The 20,370-nt window shown below is 43.5% G+C and overlaps 1 protein-coding gene across 1 annotated transcript in view; it reads right to left on the bottom strand.

Annotated features, from left to right (window-relative positions):
- Positions 1–20,370, bottom strand: part of LOC124709096 (myrosinase 1-like) — a 243,696-nt gene that overhangs the window by 47,992 nt on the left and 175,334 nt on the right. Inside the window, exons 8-9 of the mRNA XM_047240744.1 lie at positions 17,195–17,317; positions 5,539–5,722 (exon numbers count right to left, since the gene is read on the bottom strand). Coding sequence (XP_047096700.1) covers positions 5,539–5,722; positions 17,195–17,317 — 307 coding nt within the window. The remainder of the gene's footprint in view (positions 1–5,538; positions 5,723–17,194; positions 17,318–20,370) is intronic.

Here is a 20,370-nt window from a genome sequence, read left to right as displayed (position 1 = left end):
TGAGATGGCACAACGATACCTACGTCACTTGCGCGCCATTTCCCTTCAGCCCATAGTTGTGAGGCGCCATATTGGCATTCATTTCAAGCCTATACGTATATATGCCGTTTCTGAGCACCAGCAAATTGAGACTCACGGAAAAGCCTGTTTATACTGTGTAATTTGTTCCAATAAAATAATGAAAAACATCATGTTCATGGCAAAAGAATTATTGTAACTTTCATATTATGAGAGTATGCTATTTGAAAGCAGCGACACACTTAAGATCCACCCAGAACCCATTGTTCTTGGTACAATTTCTTATAATTAAATTTCAATCAGTAACATGGCTACAATTAGAGTTTTAGGAAGGGGTAATATGTTCTGATTAGTTGTTACCAATTTCATACTCGTTTAACGTCAGCAGGAATGTAACTGTGCGGGCGTAGCGTAGTGCGTAGCGTCACTGATCCGTATTGCTGGTAGCTAGGGCGGTGGTTCGCGTCTCGGCGACATGAATTTTTTTTCATAACGTTTGCGTTTTTATTACGTTGATACTTTATTATTAGTTTATTATAAGTATATAATACAATATCTGATGTTATGTAAATATAAGTTCACCTTCTTTCGAGGGGTGAGATTCTTCGATTGGTTAATGTACAGGACAGCTTGCGCTACTTGTATAAAGATATTTTGTTCCTTTTTCTTTTGAGTTCGTAATTTAAATGTGCTAAAGATTCTGCTACTGGGTAGGAACTGGGATCAAGTAAGAATGACCTTAGGATTTTACTAAATATGGGAAAGATAACATAATGTTTATATTACGTGGTGAAGTATTGCAAATTTGTATGGCACTGTTTGTAATGGAACTTTTCTAAGCCTGTGTCCTTATTGAGTGGACATGATACTTTCCTTTTCGTGGACGATGGAGGAAATGTGCGTTTTAACAGAGCTAACGTGGGAATTTTACGCGCGTCCGTTGAGTAAACAGTGTGATTTACGAACTAGAAACATCCCGAAACTGCCGCTAGAGTGCGTATACCACGTTGGTGTCCACGTACCGTGTGCACAAGTTGCATCATTTCTGAGCGTTCAGCTGCACGTTTAACTCGACACGCTCAACGTTGACGTTCGACAGCACGGTCCGTGTGCCGACGGCTTTAGGGTCCGTGGGTCTGCAGGCACTGTCGAGCTGTCGTTATAGGTACATGTAGTACTGCAGACAAGTCCATTTCCTCACTCGAGGTATGTGGTGCTGCTGTGCTACCCTGTACAGCTGAGTGAAATACACTGACGGAAAAAAACCGCTACACCAAGAAGTAACTGTGCGATATAAGTTGGTAGGCGTGCTTCTACATCTAAAGGATGACGTGTATTCAGGCTTTGCGCCAGCGGTAGCACTAGTAGCGCCACGATGAGGATTCCAATCAGATTTGCTTTATACAGATGCAGTAACGGTCGTGAGCGTTAGTTACCTTTGAGATTGGACGTGGTGAGTTGATGTTAGTGAAGAATGCCTTTAAGGGTAGCCGGAGGTGTCTATGCTGCCCATGTTAAAATCACTAAGTTTGAGGAACATTTATGAATAAACTACCAAATAGAAAAATTTGAATTTTTTTTTTTACATGTAGAGTGGTTTAGTATTGCAGTTATGACAGAGGGATTTTGGAGTATCTTTTCTAGTCTCCTTCCAATAATTTTTTTATTAATGACCCAAATTTTTTTACAAATAATTGCTTTAGAATTAAACTGAAATGAAACTACTGAACATATTGCCAAATGGCTGTGTTACAATGTAAGTTTGACCACTAGGAGTGCTGTATAAAAATTTCATCTCTCTAGCTTGAGTGGATTTTGAGAAAATGTTCCTTATATTCGAAAAATTCTAATTTACGGGAAATGGCTATCAAAGTTTCTCAATACATTCCTGCACTATAGGATGCATCCTCCAAGAGCTTCCTCTCCTGTCTTCTTTTCTGGCCTGTTGTTCCATCATACTTCATATGCCTTTCTCTTCTTTCTGCTCCTCTTATCCTTTCTCTGTCAATATTTCTTAGTGCTCGTACAGTGTTCACCCCAGCTGTAAATCCTAATGCCTTCAGAACTTCACACTTCACACTGTTCCCTTGGTTGTAGGTTGCTATTGCATCATAAATGCCAAAGTGCAGTGTTTTTATGCTTACAAACACCCTTTTAGGGATCACTTTCCAAATCAAATTGTTTACGCTCTCATTAGGATTCTGCGTCTTTCCGTGTAGACATTTGTGTAACAATTCTGGCTGTGCTAAGTCATGAAAAATTGGTTTTATTGTTCCCTCCTGATTCTTGTACGTACTGCATATTGCCCGCTTTACACAAGAAGTACAATATTACCAACAACAGGCGCAACACTGAACTAATTCGAAATGGTAAACAGCAAAGAGACGATGTTCTGCGCTCTTATTCATAGTAGTATCGCAACTTGGTATTAGTGTTAATTTTCTTTTCCCTACGTTCTTCCTCTTCTTATATACACGGTTACTAAAACGTGGCATCGTAACCAGAACAAAAGTGTACGACAATATAAAATGGAGCAAGATGTTCGAAATTCTGAGGAAAATAGGAGTAAGCTGTAAGGAAATACGGGTAATATTTGTCACAGAAAACAATGTAACCAACCCTGGCACACTCGCTGTATGCGTAACATAAGGCGCTGTATGCGTAACAGGCCGAGAAAATCCCAAGCAGTTCGCCAGGAAGTCACGAGAGGGTGTTAGATGCATTCAGCGGCCGCCCATTTCCTCTGCAGGCGTGGGGGAAAATGGTAATAACTCCACTTCTAGGGCGAGTAGAACAATAATTCCAAGTTTACATTAAAGAGGAATGTTCCAATTAATTTTCGGTAGCAAAAATAAATAAATAAATAAATAAATAAATCGTAATTTTTTGGATTTGACCACCTCCGGCTCCCCTTAAGGCTACAATGCCGCCTCGTGTAATAGAGCTACGTGAAGCTGGATGTTTCTTCTGCGATACTGTAGAGAGACTGGGTAGGAATGTAGCCACTGCGCATGACTACCGGCAGCGGTTGTCTCGAGAATCTACAGTAGGATGCAGATCGTGCTGCGTTCGGGCACTTGGCGCTACCTAGAGGCAAAACTGTAGTGTTCGGCGTCATGGCTCCGGCGCGTTGTAATGGATCTGCAGCAGGAGTTTGAGCCGCATATGGCACCACAGCGACACAACGGAACTGTTACAAATCGGCTGCTTCAAGGACAGCTCCGAGCCAGACGCCCTGTAGCGTGCAAACCACTGACCCCAAACGACTGCCATTTGGGGTTTCAGGTGTGTCAAGGGAGAGCTCATTGGAGGGTAGGGTGGAAGTTTGCTGTGTGTTCTGATAAAAGCTGGTTCTGCCTCGGTGCCAGTGATGGCCGTATTTTGGTTAGAAGGAGGCGAGTTGGGGAACTCCAACCAAACTCCCTGCGTGCTAGACACACTGGGCCTGTACCTGGAGTTACGGCCTGGAGTAGCAGGCTGCAGATTTGTGCGTCAGTCTCGTGATTCGACCTGTTGGGCTGCCCTACGTGTACAGCATTCCAGGGGATGTTTTCCAACTAGATAACGTACGCCCACATACCGCTGTTGTAATCCAATACGCTCTGTGGAGTGTCAGCCTGTTACCTAGGTCTGCTCGATCAGCAGATCTGTTGCCAATCGAGCACATGTGCGAAATCATCAGACGAGAACTCCAGCGTCATCCACAAACAGCATTAACCTTTCCTGTATTGACCGACCACGTGCAACAGGGATGGAACTTCATCCCACAAACTGATATCCGACAAATACACAACATAATGCATGCTCGTTTGCATGCTTTCATTCAACATTCTGTCGGCTGAACACCTTATTAATGTACCGGTATTAAATATTTTCGATGACTTACCTTGTGCTTACATTGACCTGTGATCTTGGAATGTTAATCATTTAAATATGTTACCTAGATAAAGGTACTCCAGGAATTTCATTACTGTACATTAGTACACTACTGGCCATTAAAACTGCTATACCACGAAGATGACGTGCTACAGAAGCGAAATTTAACCGACAGGAAGAAGATGCTGTGATATGCAATTGATTAGCTTTTCAGAGCATTCACACAAGGTTGGCGCCGGTGGCGACACCTACAACGTGCTGACATGAGGAAAGTTTCCAACCGATTTCTCACACACAAACAGCAGTTGACCGGCGTTGCCTGGTGAAACGTTGTTGTGATGCCTCGTGTAAGGAGGAGAAATGCGTACCATCAGGTTTCCGACTTTGATAAAGGTCGGATTGTAGCCTATCGCGATTGCGGTTTATCGCATCGCGACATTGCTGCTCGCGTTGGTCGAGATCCAATGATTGTTAGCAGAATATGGAATCTGTGGGTTCAGGAGGGTAATACGGAACGCCGAACTGGATTCCAGCGGCCTCGTATTACTAGCAGTCGAGATGACAGGCATCTTATCCGCATGGCTGTAACGGATCGTGCAGCCACGTCTGAATCCTGAGTCAACAGATGGGGACGTTTGCAAGACAACAACCATCTGCACGAACAGTTCAAATGGTTCAAATGGCTCTGAGCACTACGGGACTCAACTGCTGTGGTCATAAGTCCCCTAGAACTTAGAACTACTTAAACCTAACTAACCTAAGGACATCACACACATCCATGCCCGAGGCAGGATTCGAAACTGCGACCGTAGCGGTCGTACGAACAGTTCGACTACGTTCGCAGCAGCATGGACTATCAGCTCGGAGACCATGGCTGCGGCCGGCCGGAGTGGCCGAGCGGTTCTAGGCACTTCAATCCGGGACCGCACGACCGCTACGGTCGCAGGTTCGAATCCTGCCTCGGGCATGGATGTGTATGATGTCCTTAGGTTAGTTAGGTTTAAGTAGTTATAAGTTCTAGGGGACTGATGACCTTAGATGTTAGGTCCCATAGTGCTCAGAGCCATTTGAACCATTTGAACCATGGCTGCGGTTACCCTTGACACTGCATCAGAGACAGGAGCGCCTACGATGGTGTACTCAAGGACGAACCTAGGTGCACGCATGGCAAAACGTCATTTTTCCGGATGAATCCAGGTTCTGTTTACAGCATCATGATGGTCGCATCCGTGTTTGGCGATATCGCGGTGAACGCACATTGGAAGCTTGTATTCGTCATCGACATACTTGCGTATCACCCGGCATGTTGGTATGGCGTGCCATTGGATACACGTGTCGGTCATCTCTTGTCCGCATTGACGGCACTTTGAACAGTGGACGCTACATTTCAGTTGTGTTACGACCCGTGGCTCTACCCTTCATTCGATCCCTGCGAAACCCTACACTTCAGCAGGATAATGCGCGACCGCATGTTGCAGGTCCTGTACGGGCCTTTCTGGATACAGAAAATGTCGACTGCTGCCCTGGCCAGGGCAATTTTAATGGCCAGTATTGTATCTTTTGCTGTTGCAAATCGTTTTCCGTCAGCGTACATAGCGGTGGCTCGTCATCGGAGTACGTGGCGTTGTCTAGCCGTGCGCTCACCTCCCTGCGAAGGCCGGAACGTCTCGTTGTAGAGGCGGTAGACCCGCGCATGCGCCACCAGCACCGTCTTGGCCAGCAGGTAGTCGGCGATGCCGGACGAGTTGGCGCCCGGGGCTGCCTCCGTGGCGGTCGAGTAGCCGCGGGAGAACATGTCCGGCTCGTTGAATGTCAGCCACAGCTTCACCTGCGCACAGGTGCTTGCGTTAGACCAGAGTACGCCTGACAAGCCTGGTACTGCACTACTAGAAATCAGCACGAAGGCGTGGATACTTGTAGGAAAACTAACATTGTCGGTTTCAATAGCTGCGCACACTGATGAGCCAAAACATCGTGACCTCCTGCTTAACAGCTCCTCTGTCCGGCTTTGAAACGAAATACGTAACTGATTCTGCGTATCAGGGGTCTGACAGTTTGTTGGTAGGTTTGTGGAAGTATGTCGCATTAGATGTCTATAAACAGTGTGAGTAGGCTGTTTAGGTTTTTATATTGGTAACGCTACGTAGCGCTCTGTATGAAAATCACTGGCTGTGTTGTGTGCAGTCTGTGGCTAGTTTGCATTGTTGTCTGCCATTGTAGTGTTGGGCAGCTGGTTGTTAACAGCGCGTAGCGTTGGGCAGTTGGAGGTGAGCCGTCAGCAGTGGTGGATATGGGGAGAGAGATGGCGGAGTTTTGAAATTTGTAAGACTGGATGTCATGAACTGCTATATATATTATGACTTTTGAACACTATTAAGGTAAATGCATTGCTTGTTCTCTATCAAAATCTTTCATTTGCTAACTATGCCTATCAGTATTATTGCCTTCAGTAGTTTGAATCTTTTATTTAGCTGGCAGTAGTGGCGCTCGCTGTATTGCAGTAGTTCGAGTAACGAAGATTTTTGTGAGGTAAGTGATTTGTGAAAGGTATAGGTTAATGTTAGTCAGGGCCATTCTTTTGTAGGGATTTTTGAAAGTCAGATTGCGTTGCGCTAAAAATATTGTGTGTCAGTTTAGTGTTGATCAGAATAGGTAAAGAGCGAAATGTCTGAGTGCGTTCAGTTTTGCTCAGCTGTTTGAAAATCAAATAATGTAAGAGGTTTATCAGCACAGTAATTAATTAATTTTTCTAAGGGGACGTTTCAACAGGTCATGTAAATCGCGTAAATAAATGGCCGCTGATTTGCGTACGTGTTGATGGCGCCCGATAGCGACCCAGACAAGTTCCATATGATTTACATCATGGGAGTTTAGTCACCGACACATCAACGTGAGTTCACTATAGTGCTACTCAAACCACTGTAGGACGTTTCTGGCTCCGAAACACGGACAATTATACTACTGGAAATTAACATCGCCGTCGGGGAAGACATCAGACATGAAGGGATGCAGTTGGTTCGTAGTTGTCAGCGTGTCTTCGATTACTACTACAGTTCCCATGCGAGCGCAGGAGAAAGTCTCCCATAGCATGATACTGCTCCCACCAACCTGCATCCATGGCGCGCTGCACGTTTCGAGCCACCGTTCGCCTTGATGACAGCGTTTGTGGAGACGACTATCGACCTAGTGTAGCACAAATGTGATTCACCCGAAGAGCCAACACGTTTCTATTGATCGACGGTTGAATCGTGATGGTCCCTTGCGCACTGCAATCGTAACTGACGATGTCGTTGGGTCAACATGTGAACATATAGGGGCGGTCTGCAGCGGAGCTCCATGTTCAATAATACAGGGTGTCCCAGCTACCGTGTCCACCCAAAATATCTCTGGAACAATAACAGCTATTGGAAAACGACTTTCACCGGTATCAATGTAGGGCTGGGGCTCACGAATGTACATATTTCTAAACATTCTAAAACGAAAGCATATGTGTTTTTTAACACAAACTTACGTTTTTTTAAATGGACCTCCTGTATTTTTTCTTCAGCAATCCATAACATGACAAAGCTCATACACAATGGCGTTGATTGCATCGCAATATTTCCATTACATCCCTAGATATTAAGACACGAAGTTGACGCTTCAAACACCCGATATGCGCTGCTAGCGCACGTCCTGAGGCTCAGGCGTGAACCCAATGCTGCCCGTAATCGCAGCAGGATGGCAGCAGACCGTATTATTCGTTTCGGACCTCTTGATAAGTATGGAAGTGTGATTACGCATGTCAATCACATCGCGATTACGGGCAGCATGGGGCTCACGCCTGAGCCTCAGGACGTGCGCTAGCAGCGCATATCGGGTGTTTCAAGCGTCAACTTTGCGTCTTAATATCTCGGATGTAATGGGAATATTGCGATGCAATCAACGCCATTGTGTATGTGCTTTGTCATGTTACGGATTGCTGAAGAAAAAATATAGGAGGTCCATTTAAAAAAACATAAGTTTGTGTTAAAAAACACATATGCTTTCGTTTTAGAATGTTTCCAAATATGTACATTTATGGGCCCCAGCCCTACAGCGATATCGGTGAAAGTCGTTTTCAATAGCTGTTATTGTTCCAGAGATATTTTGGGTGGACAAGATAGCTGGGACACGATGGACGGCGAGCTCCGAAACACTTGCGCGTGCACAAGCACTGTGCTCTTTCGGCAAAGCCTCCGAACCACACGTTCTGTGAAGAGTCGTGAGCGTCCAACCATTTAGCGCCTAATAGTAGTTTCACGTCCTGTGTCTTTCCGTAGAAGCACGTGAACTTTCGAGCAGCTTCGACGTTTTCGAGAAACTCGTTCACAGGCTCTCCGTAATAATAATCTCCCCTTTGCCAAAGTCGCTTATCTCAATGGATTTACTCATTTGCAGCCCACATCTTTGTTAAGTCGATCCTCCCGCCTGTGTCTGCTCCGTTTACATACTTTTACTACCGCGTCACGTGCCCCAACTCCGCCAGGCAACATCTAACACCGCGGTGGACACTGGTCATAATGTTTTGACTGGTCAGTGTACATGCAGTAGTATCAGATCCAGTATACTGACAAATGCAGTCAAAAGGTATCGCATTTGATGCCAGTAGTACAGTATATAAGAGGACATCAACGATCCGGGTGGCAGAGGGTGAACTCGGTACAAAGGCAGTCGGTCCTGCAGATAGGAAACAGACACCATTACTGACAGTGCGTATTGTGCACATAAAATACGATTTGACGTAGCCACGCGGAAAACAGTTATCATGTGGTGAAAAAGTCTGTAGGCCCACCTATGAGGAAAAGGGACTCCCTAATAGTCAAATCACCAAGAAGTTGAACCGTTCGAGTACAGTGATTTATAATTTCATTAGATTGGCGCACGATATGGAGAGAATGGAAAATATGGGCGAAGTAGAAAATTATATGTTGTTGTTGTTGTGGTCTTCAGTCCTGAGACTGGTTTGATGCAGCTCTCCATGCTACTCTATGCTGTGCAAGCTTCTTCATCTCCCAGTACCTACTGCAACCTACATCCTTCTGAATCTGCTTAGTGTATTCATCTCTTGGTCTCCCTCTACGAGTTTTACTCTCCACGCTGCCCTCCAATGCTAAATTTGTGATCCCTTGATGCCTCAAAACATGTCCTACCAACCGATCCCTTCTTCTAGTCAAGTTGTGCCACAAACTTCTCTTCTCCCCAATCCTATTCAATACCTCCTCATTCGTTACGTGATCTACCCACCTTATCTTCAGTATTCTTCTGTAGCACCACATTTCGAAAGCTTCTATTCTCTTCTTGTCCAAACTGGTTATCGTCCATGTTTCACTTCCATACATGGCTACACTCCATACAAATACTTTCAGAAACGACTTCCTGACACTTAAATCAATACTCGATGTTAACAAATTTCTCTTCTTCAGAAACGATTTCCTTGCCATTGCCAGTCTACATTTTATATCCTCTCTACTTCGACCATCATCAGTTATTTTACTCCCTAAATAGCAAAATTCCTTTACTACTTTAAGTGTCTCATTTCCTAATCTAATCCCCTCAGCATCACCCGATTTAATTTGACTACATTCCATTATCCTCGATTTGCTTTTGTTGATGTTCATCTTATATCCTCCTTTCAAGACACTGTCCATTCCGTTCAACTGCTCTTCCAAGTCCTTTGCTGTCTCTGACAGAATTACAATGTCATCGGCAATCCTCAAAGTTTTTACTTCTTCTCCATGAATTTTAATACCTACTCCGAATTTTTCTTTTGTTTCCTTCACTGCTTGCTCAATATACAGATTGAATAACATCGGGGAGAGGCTACAACCCTGTCTCACTCCTTTCCCAACCACTGCTTCCCTTTCATATATATTTATATTTCATATAAATTATATGAGCCATCAAAACGCTTGCTTTTGAGCAAATTAAGGGCCACAAACAGTTATTCTTCTGAACTTGTTGTTCATTTACAGTTGCCATTAAGTACCAGACGTGTCCGACACATTTTGTCAGATGGAAACACCTGGCATTCACGAAACGGCTGCAGAAACTTGCTCTAACACCCAAACATAAGCATGGTAGATTCGATGAATGCAGAGTCTCGCTGCGATAACATTGAATAAAATGTTCTCGGATTTCCAATCGCGTCAATTGCTTAAATCTACACGAGGTTTCAGCCAAGTACTCCTTGGCCAATGTCACGTGTTATGACTGCCAGTGGGCTGTTGGTGCGCCCTTATATACGCTAGCTGCCGGCTGTGACGTCACTGGTGCCCGTGACATTGCCATATATGGGCATGTTTTGAGTCGGCGTTCGATGTGCCCTCTCCAACCGCGTGGGATCCAGCGATCCAGCGATCCAGCGATGGAGAGGGCACATCGAACGCCGACTCAAAACATGCCCATATATGGCAATGTCACGGGCACCAGTGACGTCACAGCCGGCAGCTAGCGTATATAAGGGCGCACCAACAGCCCACTGGCAGTCATAACACTTGACATTGGCCAAGGAGTACTTGGCTGAAAGCTCGTGTAGATCTAAGCAATTGACGCGGTTGGAAACCTGAGAACATTCTATTCGATGCTAGATTGGAGTTTGCTGAAAAACATATGATCATGGTCTTTAGACTGGAATAACGTGGTCTCCAGTCATGAAAAGAAGTTTAATTTTGATGGGTCGGATGAATTTCAGTATTATTGGCGCGATCTGAGAACAGACCAGCAGGTAAGAGTGAGCAGAAAGTTCTGTGGTGGAAGTCTTAAGAGTTTGGTTGCTTTCTGCACTGAAAGTAATGCACTTACCGCCTGGGTGAACAGGAGAATGAACTCTAATACACAATGTGATCAAAAGTACCGCCAAAAAACATATGTTTTTCATATTAGGTGCATCGTGCTGCCACCTGCTGCCAGGTACTCCACATCAGCGACCTCAGTAGTCATTAGACATCGTGAGTGGGCAGAATGGGGCGCTCCGCGGGATGCACGGACTTCGAACGTGGTCGGGTGATTGGGCGTCACTTGTGTCATACGTCTGTACGCGAGATTTCCACACTCCTAAACATCCCTAGATCCACTGTTTCCGATGTGATAGTGAAGTGGAAACGTGAAGGGACACGTACAGCACAAAAGCGTACAGGCCGACCTCGTCTGTTGACTGACAGAGACCGCCGACAGTTGAAGAGGGTCGTAATGTGTAATAGGCCGACATTTGTCCAGACCATCATACAAGAATTACAAACTGCATCGGGGTATACTGCGAGTACTATGACAGGCGGGAGGTGAGAAAACTTGGATTTCATGGTCGAGAGGCTGCTCATAAGCCACACATCAAGCCGTAAATGCCAAACGACGCATCGCTTGGTGTAAGTAGCGTAAACATTGGACTATTGAACGGTGGAAAAACGTTGTGTGGAGTGATGAATCACGGTACACAATGTGGCGAGCCTTTGAGGGTATGGGAAGAATTGTAATAGATGATCACCTCTCTCGTTACAGCCTCCTAAATCAGAAGGTCCTACCAGATCTTTAAAGCTACATATCCCGGTTGGCACTGAAGTCTGCCATTATTGTATTAATTTCGTTATTTTTGTGAGGGTAAGTACTTCCATGATGAGACGAGGTACTGGCAGAAGTAAAGCTGTGAGGACGGGGCTTAGGTCGTGCTTAGGTAGCTCAGTTGGTAGAGCGCTTGCCCGCGAAAGGCAAAGGTCCCGAGTTCGAGTCTCGGTCCGGCACACAGTTTTAATCTGCCAGGAAGTTTCAAGTACTTCTATGAATTGGTTACAGAAAGAGCCCACTTCCTGTTCATTTGTTTCTACAGTAGAACACACTCTACTATCAGTCAACTATGTTTCTGCTGTACCTAATATGTCAATACTCCGGTGTGTTTGTTCTTGGATCACACTTGCTAATTTTCCTGCTTCATATGTACTTCGAATATTGCATGATCCAACACTGATTTTCGTACTTGTGATCGTCTTTAACATGGATTCCCTTAAACTACAAGGCATAAAAATAAGTTTCTCGAATAATGAAATAGAAGAAGTAAGAACTTTTTAAATTTTTGCGAATACAGATATACCGCCACCTCACAAGGGGAGGCCGCCAATTGTGAAATTCAGATTCGATTCATACTGTGCATAATAAAAGCTCATGGCCAGAGGTGTAATGTGGCAAAGCACCAAGATGCACTTCTCAGCCGTTGTCGAGAAAATCGACAGTTAAAAGAAACCATTCGGTGAAATACTCTCGACGATTAAAAACTTTCTACAGCGTCGTGGCGCAACGGTAAGCGCTCGGGTTCGTAATCCGAAGGTCATCGAATCGAATCTCGCGCCATGCAAATTTTTATTATTAGTTTTTGTAATTCAAATATATATATACTATTAATGAATTGATTATGCATGTTGGTGAAGGCGGATCGCTCTCCAATTGTACCGCCTCCATTTTTCCGTTTGTTTAACAGGGTGTACCAAAGCTCTCCAATCCGCACTGATTTTCGACGATGTTATAAGTTGCGCTAGGGACCGCATCTACCTTCTTTCGAAGTTAGCAGGCAACTACGCTGTTATGCGGCGGCTCGTTTCCGCCCATTCAACATCTGTCATTCAAGTGTAACGAGCGAGTAACGGAGTTTATATTTCATACCGGCCACAGCAAATTTGTGTTCGTGGGGTCTCTATTCTAATTCGAACGTTTGACTTAACGCTATACGTATTCGTTTCGGAATATCGTTTCTACGTCTTCCGTTAACTATACGTGGTTAACATTATGAAGACAATTAATAACATTTGTGAAATACAACTTTGTTTGCGGAAAACATAATGATGTTCGAAGTGGCCAGTTTTTCCACGACAAACGACTTTCAACAAGTTATTATATGCATAATTGTTGCAACTGATTGCCGGGAATTATATATATATATATATATATATATATATATATATTTGAATTATAAAAAACAAATACTAAAAAGAAAAGGTTGCATAGCGCGAGATTCGATCCGGCGACCTACGGATTACGAACCCGAGCGCTTACCGCTGCGACACGACGCTGTAGAGAATTATTAATAGTAGAGAGTATTTCACCGCAACGGTTTCTTTTAACTGTCGATTTTCTCGACAACGGCTGAGAAGTGCATCTTGGTGCCTTGCCACATTACACCTCTGGCCATGAGCTTTTATTATGCGCAGTATGAATCGAATCTGAATTTCACAATTGGCGGCCTCCCCTTGTTAGTTGGAAAGCCCACTGACTAGAATTACGGATGCCCCTTAGTTCAGCTACGTTTTCAGATCGCATAATTACCGTTAGGGGTGATTTAAAAATGAAGAAGCAGTTTATTTTGAATATTTCAGTTCACCCTTCAGCCATGAAATCATTTTCTGTCGAGGGGACATTGTTTTCAGATTTCAAGGGCTTGACGTCATTAGAAACAGGGGTCAAATACGTGTGCATACATACATTCAACCACCTCTCGGAACACATCAAATATCATGTAGAGTATCTGGCGGAGTTTACGAGTAAATTAAAGAATTTGCTATTGAATTGAAATGTCGTGTGGCCACGGCCTCCCGTCGGATAGACCGGTCGCCTGGTGCAAGTGTTTTGAGTTGACGCGACTTTGGCGACTTGTGTGTCGATGGGGATGAGATGATGATGATTAGGACAACACAACACCCAGTCCCAGAGTGGGGAAAAATCTTCGACCCAGCCGGAAATCGAACCCGAGCCCCTTGGCATAACAGCCCGTGGCGCTGACAACTCAGCTATTGACCAAGTCCTTATAATCCACCGAAGAGTATTATCTAAGATGCTCTTCAATTTAATGGTTTACGTTATTTTACAATTGGACTAACATTTTAATACAATAGTGTTTCGTAATGTTTAGGTATTTCATTGTATTACACGAGAATTACTCATAATAGACGAAAAACTAAATTGGACATAGCACATAGCTGCAATATGCAAGAAGATATGAGCATATTTCCTCGCCGGAGAAAAATATAAGAAGCTCTTCCCTATTGATCTGAAAAAGAACTTGTACAAACGCTTATACTTCCAGATGTTGATTTCAGCGATGTTATCCTGCAAGTTCTTTGCCAGGAAAAATCTCGGCGTCTGGAACTAGTGCTGAACGCCTGCATTCGATCTTTCTGTGACGTTCGACCTTTTGTTCATATTTCACCATTGCGCGTACACCTATCCTGGCTATGTGCAAACCAGCGCAGAGATTTCTATACACTCTGTCATCTCTTGTATCGTATCAACGTACATTGCCCCTCATACCTCTCCTCGACTTTAGTGCTCTTGTCTGAACAACATAACGGAAACGCTTGTTCCAAACAGAGAAGAATCCTTTCTATTCCAATCCATTACCTGAGCTGTTCTCTTGAAGCCGAGTCTTGAATGACCTCCTTCTTTATATCAGAGAACGGAATAACATCTGCTGCTTCAAAAGACAGCCAACTGAAGCAATATTAATGTCTGTCTCTGTTCTTGAAGGCACTCGTTACCCCTTTTTGTATCTTTCATTCTAACCAGATGTTCTTCATTTCATTCATTTCATTAATTCTTAGTCATCATTGTTTATTCACATTTTCTCCACAGACATTCAAATCAGTTTTAATTGTATTAGTCGTTTTATTACTATTCATCATATTAAAATCATTTTTAATTTTTATATAACTGTTGTTGCTGCTGTGGTCTTCAGTCCAAAGATGGTTTCATGCAGCTCTCCATGCTACTCTATCCTGTTCAAGCCTTTTCATCTTCGAGTAACTACTCAACTTAGGTCCTACTCAATCTGCTTACTGTATTCATCTCATGGTCTCTCTCTACGATTTTTACCCACCAAGCTTTTCTCCAGTACTAAGCTGGTGATCCCATGATGCCTCAGAATGTATCTTACCAACCGATTCCTCCTTCTAGTCGGGTTGTGACACAAAATTCTCTTCCCCGCAATTCTATTCAGTACCTCCTCATTAGTTATGTGATCCACCCACCTAATCTTCAGCATTCTTCTGTAGCACCACATTTCAAAAGATTCTATTCTCTTCTTGTCTACACTATTTATCGTCCACGTTTCACTTCCATACAAATACTTTCAGAAAGGACTTCCTGACACTTAAATCTATACTTGATGTTAACAAATTTCTCTTCTTCAGAAACGCTTTTCTTGCCATTGCGAGTCTAAATTTTATATCCTTCCTACTTTGACCATCATTAGTTATTTTGCTTCCCAAATAGCAAAACTCATTTACTACTTTAAGTGTCTCATTTGCTATCTAATTCCCTCAGCATCACCCGACTTAATTCGATTATATTCCATTATTCTCATTTTGCTTTTGTTGATCTTCATATTATATCCTCCTTACAAGACACTGTCAATGTCGTTCAATTGCTCTTCCAAGACCTTTGCTGCCTCTGACGGAATTACGATGTCATCAGCAAACCTCAAAGTTTTTATTTCTTCTCCCTGGACTTTGATTCTATTCCAATCTTTTCTTTTGTTTCCTTTACTGCTTGCTCAATATGCAGATTGAATAACATCGGAGATAGGGTACAATACTGTCTCACTCCTTTCTCAACCAATGCTTCCCTTTCGTGGCCCTTGACTCTTCAACTACCATCTGGTTTCTGTACAAATTGTAAATAACACTTGGCTCCCTTCGCCACCTTCAGAATTTGCAAGAGAGTATTCCAGTCAATATTGTCAAAAACTTTCTCCAAATCTACAAATACTATAAAATGGGTTTGGCTTTCCTTAACCTATCTTCTATGAGAAGTCGTAAGGTCAATATTGCCTCGCGTGTTCCTACATTTTTCCGGATCCAAACTGATCTTCCCCGAGGTCAGCTTCCATCAGTTTTTCGATTCTTCTTTCGTAACTACTTATCTTAGAAAATAGATTAAAGAAAGGCAAACCTACGTTTCTAGCATTTGTAGACTTAGAGAAAGCTTTTGACAATGTTGACTGGAATACTCTCTTTCCGATTCTGAGGTGTCAGGGGTAAAATATAGGGAGCGAAAGGCTATTTGCAATTTGTACAGAAACCAGATGGCAGTTATAAGAGTCGAGGGACATGAAAGGAAAGCAGTGGTTGGGAAGGAAGTGAGACAGGGTTATAGCCTCTCCCCGATGTTGTTCGATCTGTATATTGAGCAAGCAGTAAAAGAAACAAAAGAAAAATTCGGAGTAGGTATTAAAATCCATGGAGAAGAAATAAAAACTTTGAGGTTGGCCGATGACATTGTAATTCTGTCAGAGATAGCAAAGGACCTGGGAGAGCAGCTGAACGGAATAGACAATGTCTTGAAAGGAGGATATAAGATGAACATCAACAAAAGCAAAACAAGGACAATGAAAGGTAGTCGCATTAAATCGGGTGATGCTGTGTGTGGGAATTATATTAGGAAATGAGACGCTTAAAGTAGTAAACGAGTTTTGCTATTTGGGAAGCAAAATAACTGAAGATGGTGGAAGTAGAGAGGACGTGAAATGTAGACTGGAAATGGACGGGAAAGCGTTACTGAAGAAGAGAAATTTGTTAACATCGATTGTAGATTTAAGTGTCAGGAAGTCGTTTCTGAAAGTATTTGTATGGAGTGTAGCCATTTATGGAAGTGAAACGTGGACGATAAATAGTGTGGACAAGATGAGAACAGAAGCTTTCGAAATGTGGTGCTACAGAAGAATGCTGAAGATGAGATGGGTAGATCACATAACTAATGAGGAGATATTGAACAGAACTGGAGGGAAGAGAAATTTGTGGCACAACTTGACTAGAAGAAGGGATCGGTTGGTAGGACATGTTCTGAGGAATCAAGGGATCACCAATTTAGTATTGGAGGGCAGCGTGGATGGAAAAAAACCGTAGAGGGAAACCAAGAGATGAATACACTAAACAGATTCAGAAGGATGTAAGTTGCAGTAGGTACTGAGAGATGAAGAAGCTTGCACACGATAGAGTAGCATGGAGAGTTGCATCAAACCAGTCTCTGGAGTGAAGACCACAACAACAACTTTCATAACTACGATGTTAAAAAATATACTGGATGTGTGAAACGCTGGTACGATGTAAGAGAAGGTTAAATAAATAATTGACTAAATTAAATGTACGTTATGACTTATTTTCTGGTCGCAGTGACCACTCTACATGGGACGCAAGGAATACGACTAAAGTAGTTTAATGTAATGAGTCAGTATACTTTGACGCCTTGAGGTGCACAAGGAAAAAAGCGAGAGACTGGCATACGTTGTCGGGCAGTGTAAACTCACCCGGTCTCCGAAGTTCTGGAAGGCGACGCGCGCGTACTCCACGAAGTAGTCGGCGAGCGCGATGTTGGGCCAGCCGCCCAGCTTCTGCAGCTCCTGCGGCAGGTCCCAGTGGTACAGCGTCACCTGTGGACAGGCCGGTTGTATCATGCCCCGCCTTGCTGGCCCCAGGTCCCTCCTGTCGTACATTCTAAAACCGCAAGTCAACGAGAAAGCGGACTCTGAGCGACCTCCACTAGGTGGAGCATTTGGAATAACCAACTGCAGTGCCGACCACAGAATCTGCGACGCCTACAGGGACAGCAAATTACGAAATTTTACTTATTGTGCGTATGTAGTGTAGTAGGAAGAGTACATGATTAGTTCTGTAGCGTACAAGGGTCACTCCAAAATAAATGAACACTATTTTTTTTAAATCCATATTTTATTCTACATGTTTGAAAGTTTTACAGTGTGTACATACATCCTTTGTTTGTTGTTGTGTGGTCTTCAGTCCTGAGACTCGTTTGATGCAGCTCTCCGCGCTACTCTATCCTGTGCAAGCTTCTTCATCTCCCAGTACCTACTGCAACCTACATCCCTCTGAATCTGCTTAGTGTATTCATCTCTTGGTCTCCCTCTGCGATTTTTACCCTCCACGCTGCCATCCAATACTAAATTGGTGATCCCTTGATGCCTCAGAACATGTCCTACCAACCGATCCCTTCTCTCCAGTTCTATTCAATACCTCCTCATTAGTTATGTGATATACCCATCTAATCTTTAGCATTCTTCTGTAGCACCACATTTAGAAATCTTCTATTCTCTTCTTGTCCAAACTAGTTATCGTCCATGTTTCACTTCCATACATGGGTACACTCCATATAAATACTTTTAGAAACGACTTCCTGACACTTAAATCTATACTCGTTGTCAACAAATTTTTCTTCTTCAGAAACGCTTTTCTTACCATTCCCAGTCTACATTTTATATCCTCTCTACTTCGACCATCATCAGTTATTTCGGTCCCCAAATAGCAAAACTCCTTTACTACTTTAAGTGACTCATTTACTAATCTAATTCCCTTAACATCACCCGACTTAATTCGACTACATTCCATTATCCTCGTTTTGCTTTTGTTGATGTTCATCTTATATCCTACTTTCAAAACACTGTCTATTCCGTTCAACTGCTCTTCCAAGTCCTTTGCTGTCTCTGACACAATTACAATGTCATCGGCGAACCTCAAAGTTTTTATTTCTTCTCCATGGATTTTAATACCTACTCCGGATTTTTCTTTTGTTTCCTTTACTACTTGCTCAATACACAGATTGAACAACATCGGGGAGAGGCTACAACCCTGTCTCACTCCCTTCCCAACCACTGCTTCCCTTCCATGTCCCTCGACTCTCATAACTGCCATCTGGTTTCTGTACAAATTGTAAATGGCCTTTCGCTCCCTGTATTTTACCCCTGCCACCTTCAGAATTTGAAAGAGAGTATTCCAGTCGACATTTTCAAATGCTTTCTCTAAGTCTACAAATGCTAGAAACGTAGGTTTGCCTTTTCTTAATCTAGCTTCTAAAATAAGTCGTAGGGTCAGCATTGCCTCACGTGTTCCAACATTTCTACGGAATCCAAACTGATCTTCCCCGAGGTCGGCTTCTACCAGTTTTTCCATTAGTCTGTAAAGAATTCGCGATAGTATTTTGCAGTCGTTACTTATTAAACTGATAGTTCGGTAATTTTCACATCTGTCAACGCCTGCTTTCTTTCGCATTGGAATTATTATATTCTTCTTGAAGTCTGAGGGTATTTCCCCTGTCTGATACATTTTGCTCTCCAGATGGTAGAGTTTTGTCAGGACTGGCTCTCCCAAGGCTGTCAGTAGTTCTAATGGAATGTTGTCTACTGCTGGGGCCTTGTTTCGACTTAGGTCTTTCCGTGCTCTGTCAAACTCTTCACGCAGTATCATATCTCCCATTTCATCTTCATCTACATCCTCTTCCATTTCTATAACATTGCCCTCAAGTACATCGCCCTTGTATAGACCCTCTATATACTCCTTCCACCTTTAGGAACAATATTTTCATTTCTCCACATAATTCCCATCCCTCTCAACTGCCTTACGCCATCTTGGAACCAGCGCCTGTATATCCGCACTGTAAAATTCTGGACTAACCTGTTGGAGCCACTGTTTGGCAGCGTGCAGAAGGGAGTCATCACCTTCAAACCTTGTTCAACGAAGAGAGTCTTTCAGTTTCCCAAAGAGATGACAGTCACATGGAGCCGGGTCAGGACTGTAAGGCGAGTGTATCAGTGTTGCCCATCCGAATTTTGTGATCGCTTCCATGGTTTTTTAACTGACATGTGGCCGTGCATTGTCGTGCAACAGCAAAACATCCTGCTTTTGCCGATGTGGTCTAACACGACTCAGTCGAGCTTGAAATTTCTTCAGTGTCGTCACATACCCATAAGAATTTATGGTGGTTCCACTTGGCATGATGGCCACAAGCAAGAGTCCTTCGGAATCGAAAAAACACTGTAGCCGTAACTTTTCCAGCAGAAGGTGTGGGATGCCACTCCATTGATCGTCTTTTCGTCTCTGGTGAAAAATGATGGAGCCATGTTTCATCACCAGTCACAATTCTTCCAAGAAATTCATCTCCACCATTCTCGTACTGTTCCAAAAGTTCGCTGCATACCGTTTTTCTTGTTTCTTTGTGAGTCACTGTCAACATCCTGGGAAACCACCTGGCACAAACCTTTTTTAACGCCAACACTTTCAGTATTCTGCAAACACTTCCTTCCCCTATCCCAACGTAGCGTGACAATTCGTTCACTGTGATGCGTCAGTCAGCAGTCACCAATTCGTTAACTCTCTGCACATTGTCCGGAGTGTGTGCAGTACGAGGCCTGCCGCTGCGAGGACAAGCCTCAATATTGCCGTGCCCGCTTTCATCATGTAACCCGCTTGCCCACCGACTAACTGTACTGCGGTCGACAGCAGCGTCTCCGTATACATTTTTCAACCTCTTGTGGATGTTTACCACTGTCTCGTTCTCACACCACAGGAATTCTACGACAGCACGTTGCTTCTGACGAACGTCAAGTGTAGCAGCCATCTTGAAGACATGCTGTGACGGCACCACTCACGGGAACAGGTTGAACTAAGTTTGAAAACAAGCAGGAAGGACGTA

The sequence above is a fragment of the Schistocerca piceifrons genome, chromosome 7, assembly GCF_021461385.2.
Source record: "Schistocerca piceifrons isolate TAMUIC-IGC-003096 chromosome 7, iqSchPice1.1, whole genome shotgun sequence".
NCBI lineage: Eukaryota > Metazoa > Arthropoda > Insecta > Orthoptera > Acrididae > Schistocerca > Schistocerca piceifrons.
Note: the sequence above shows the minus strand (reverse complement) of the source record. Positions and strands in the feature narration are given on the sequence as shown.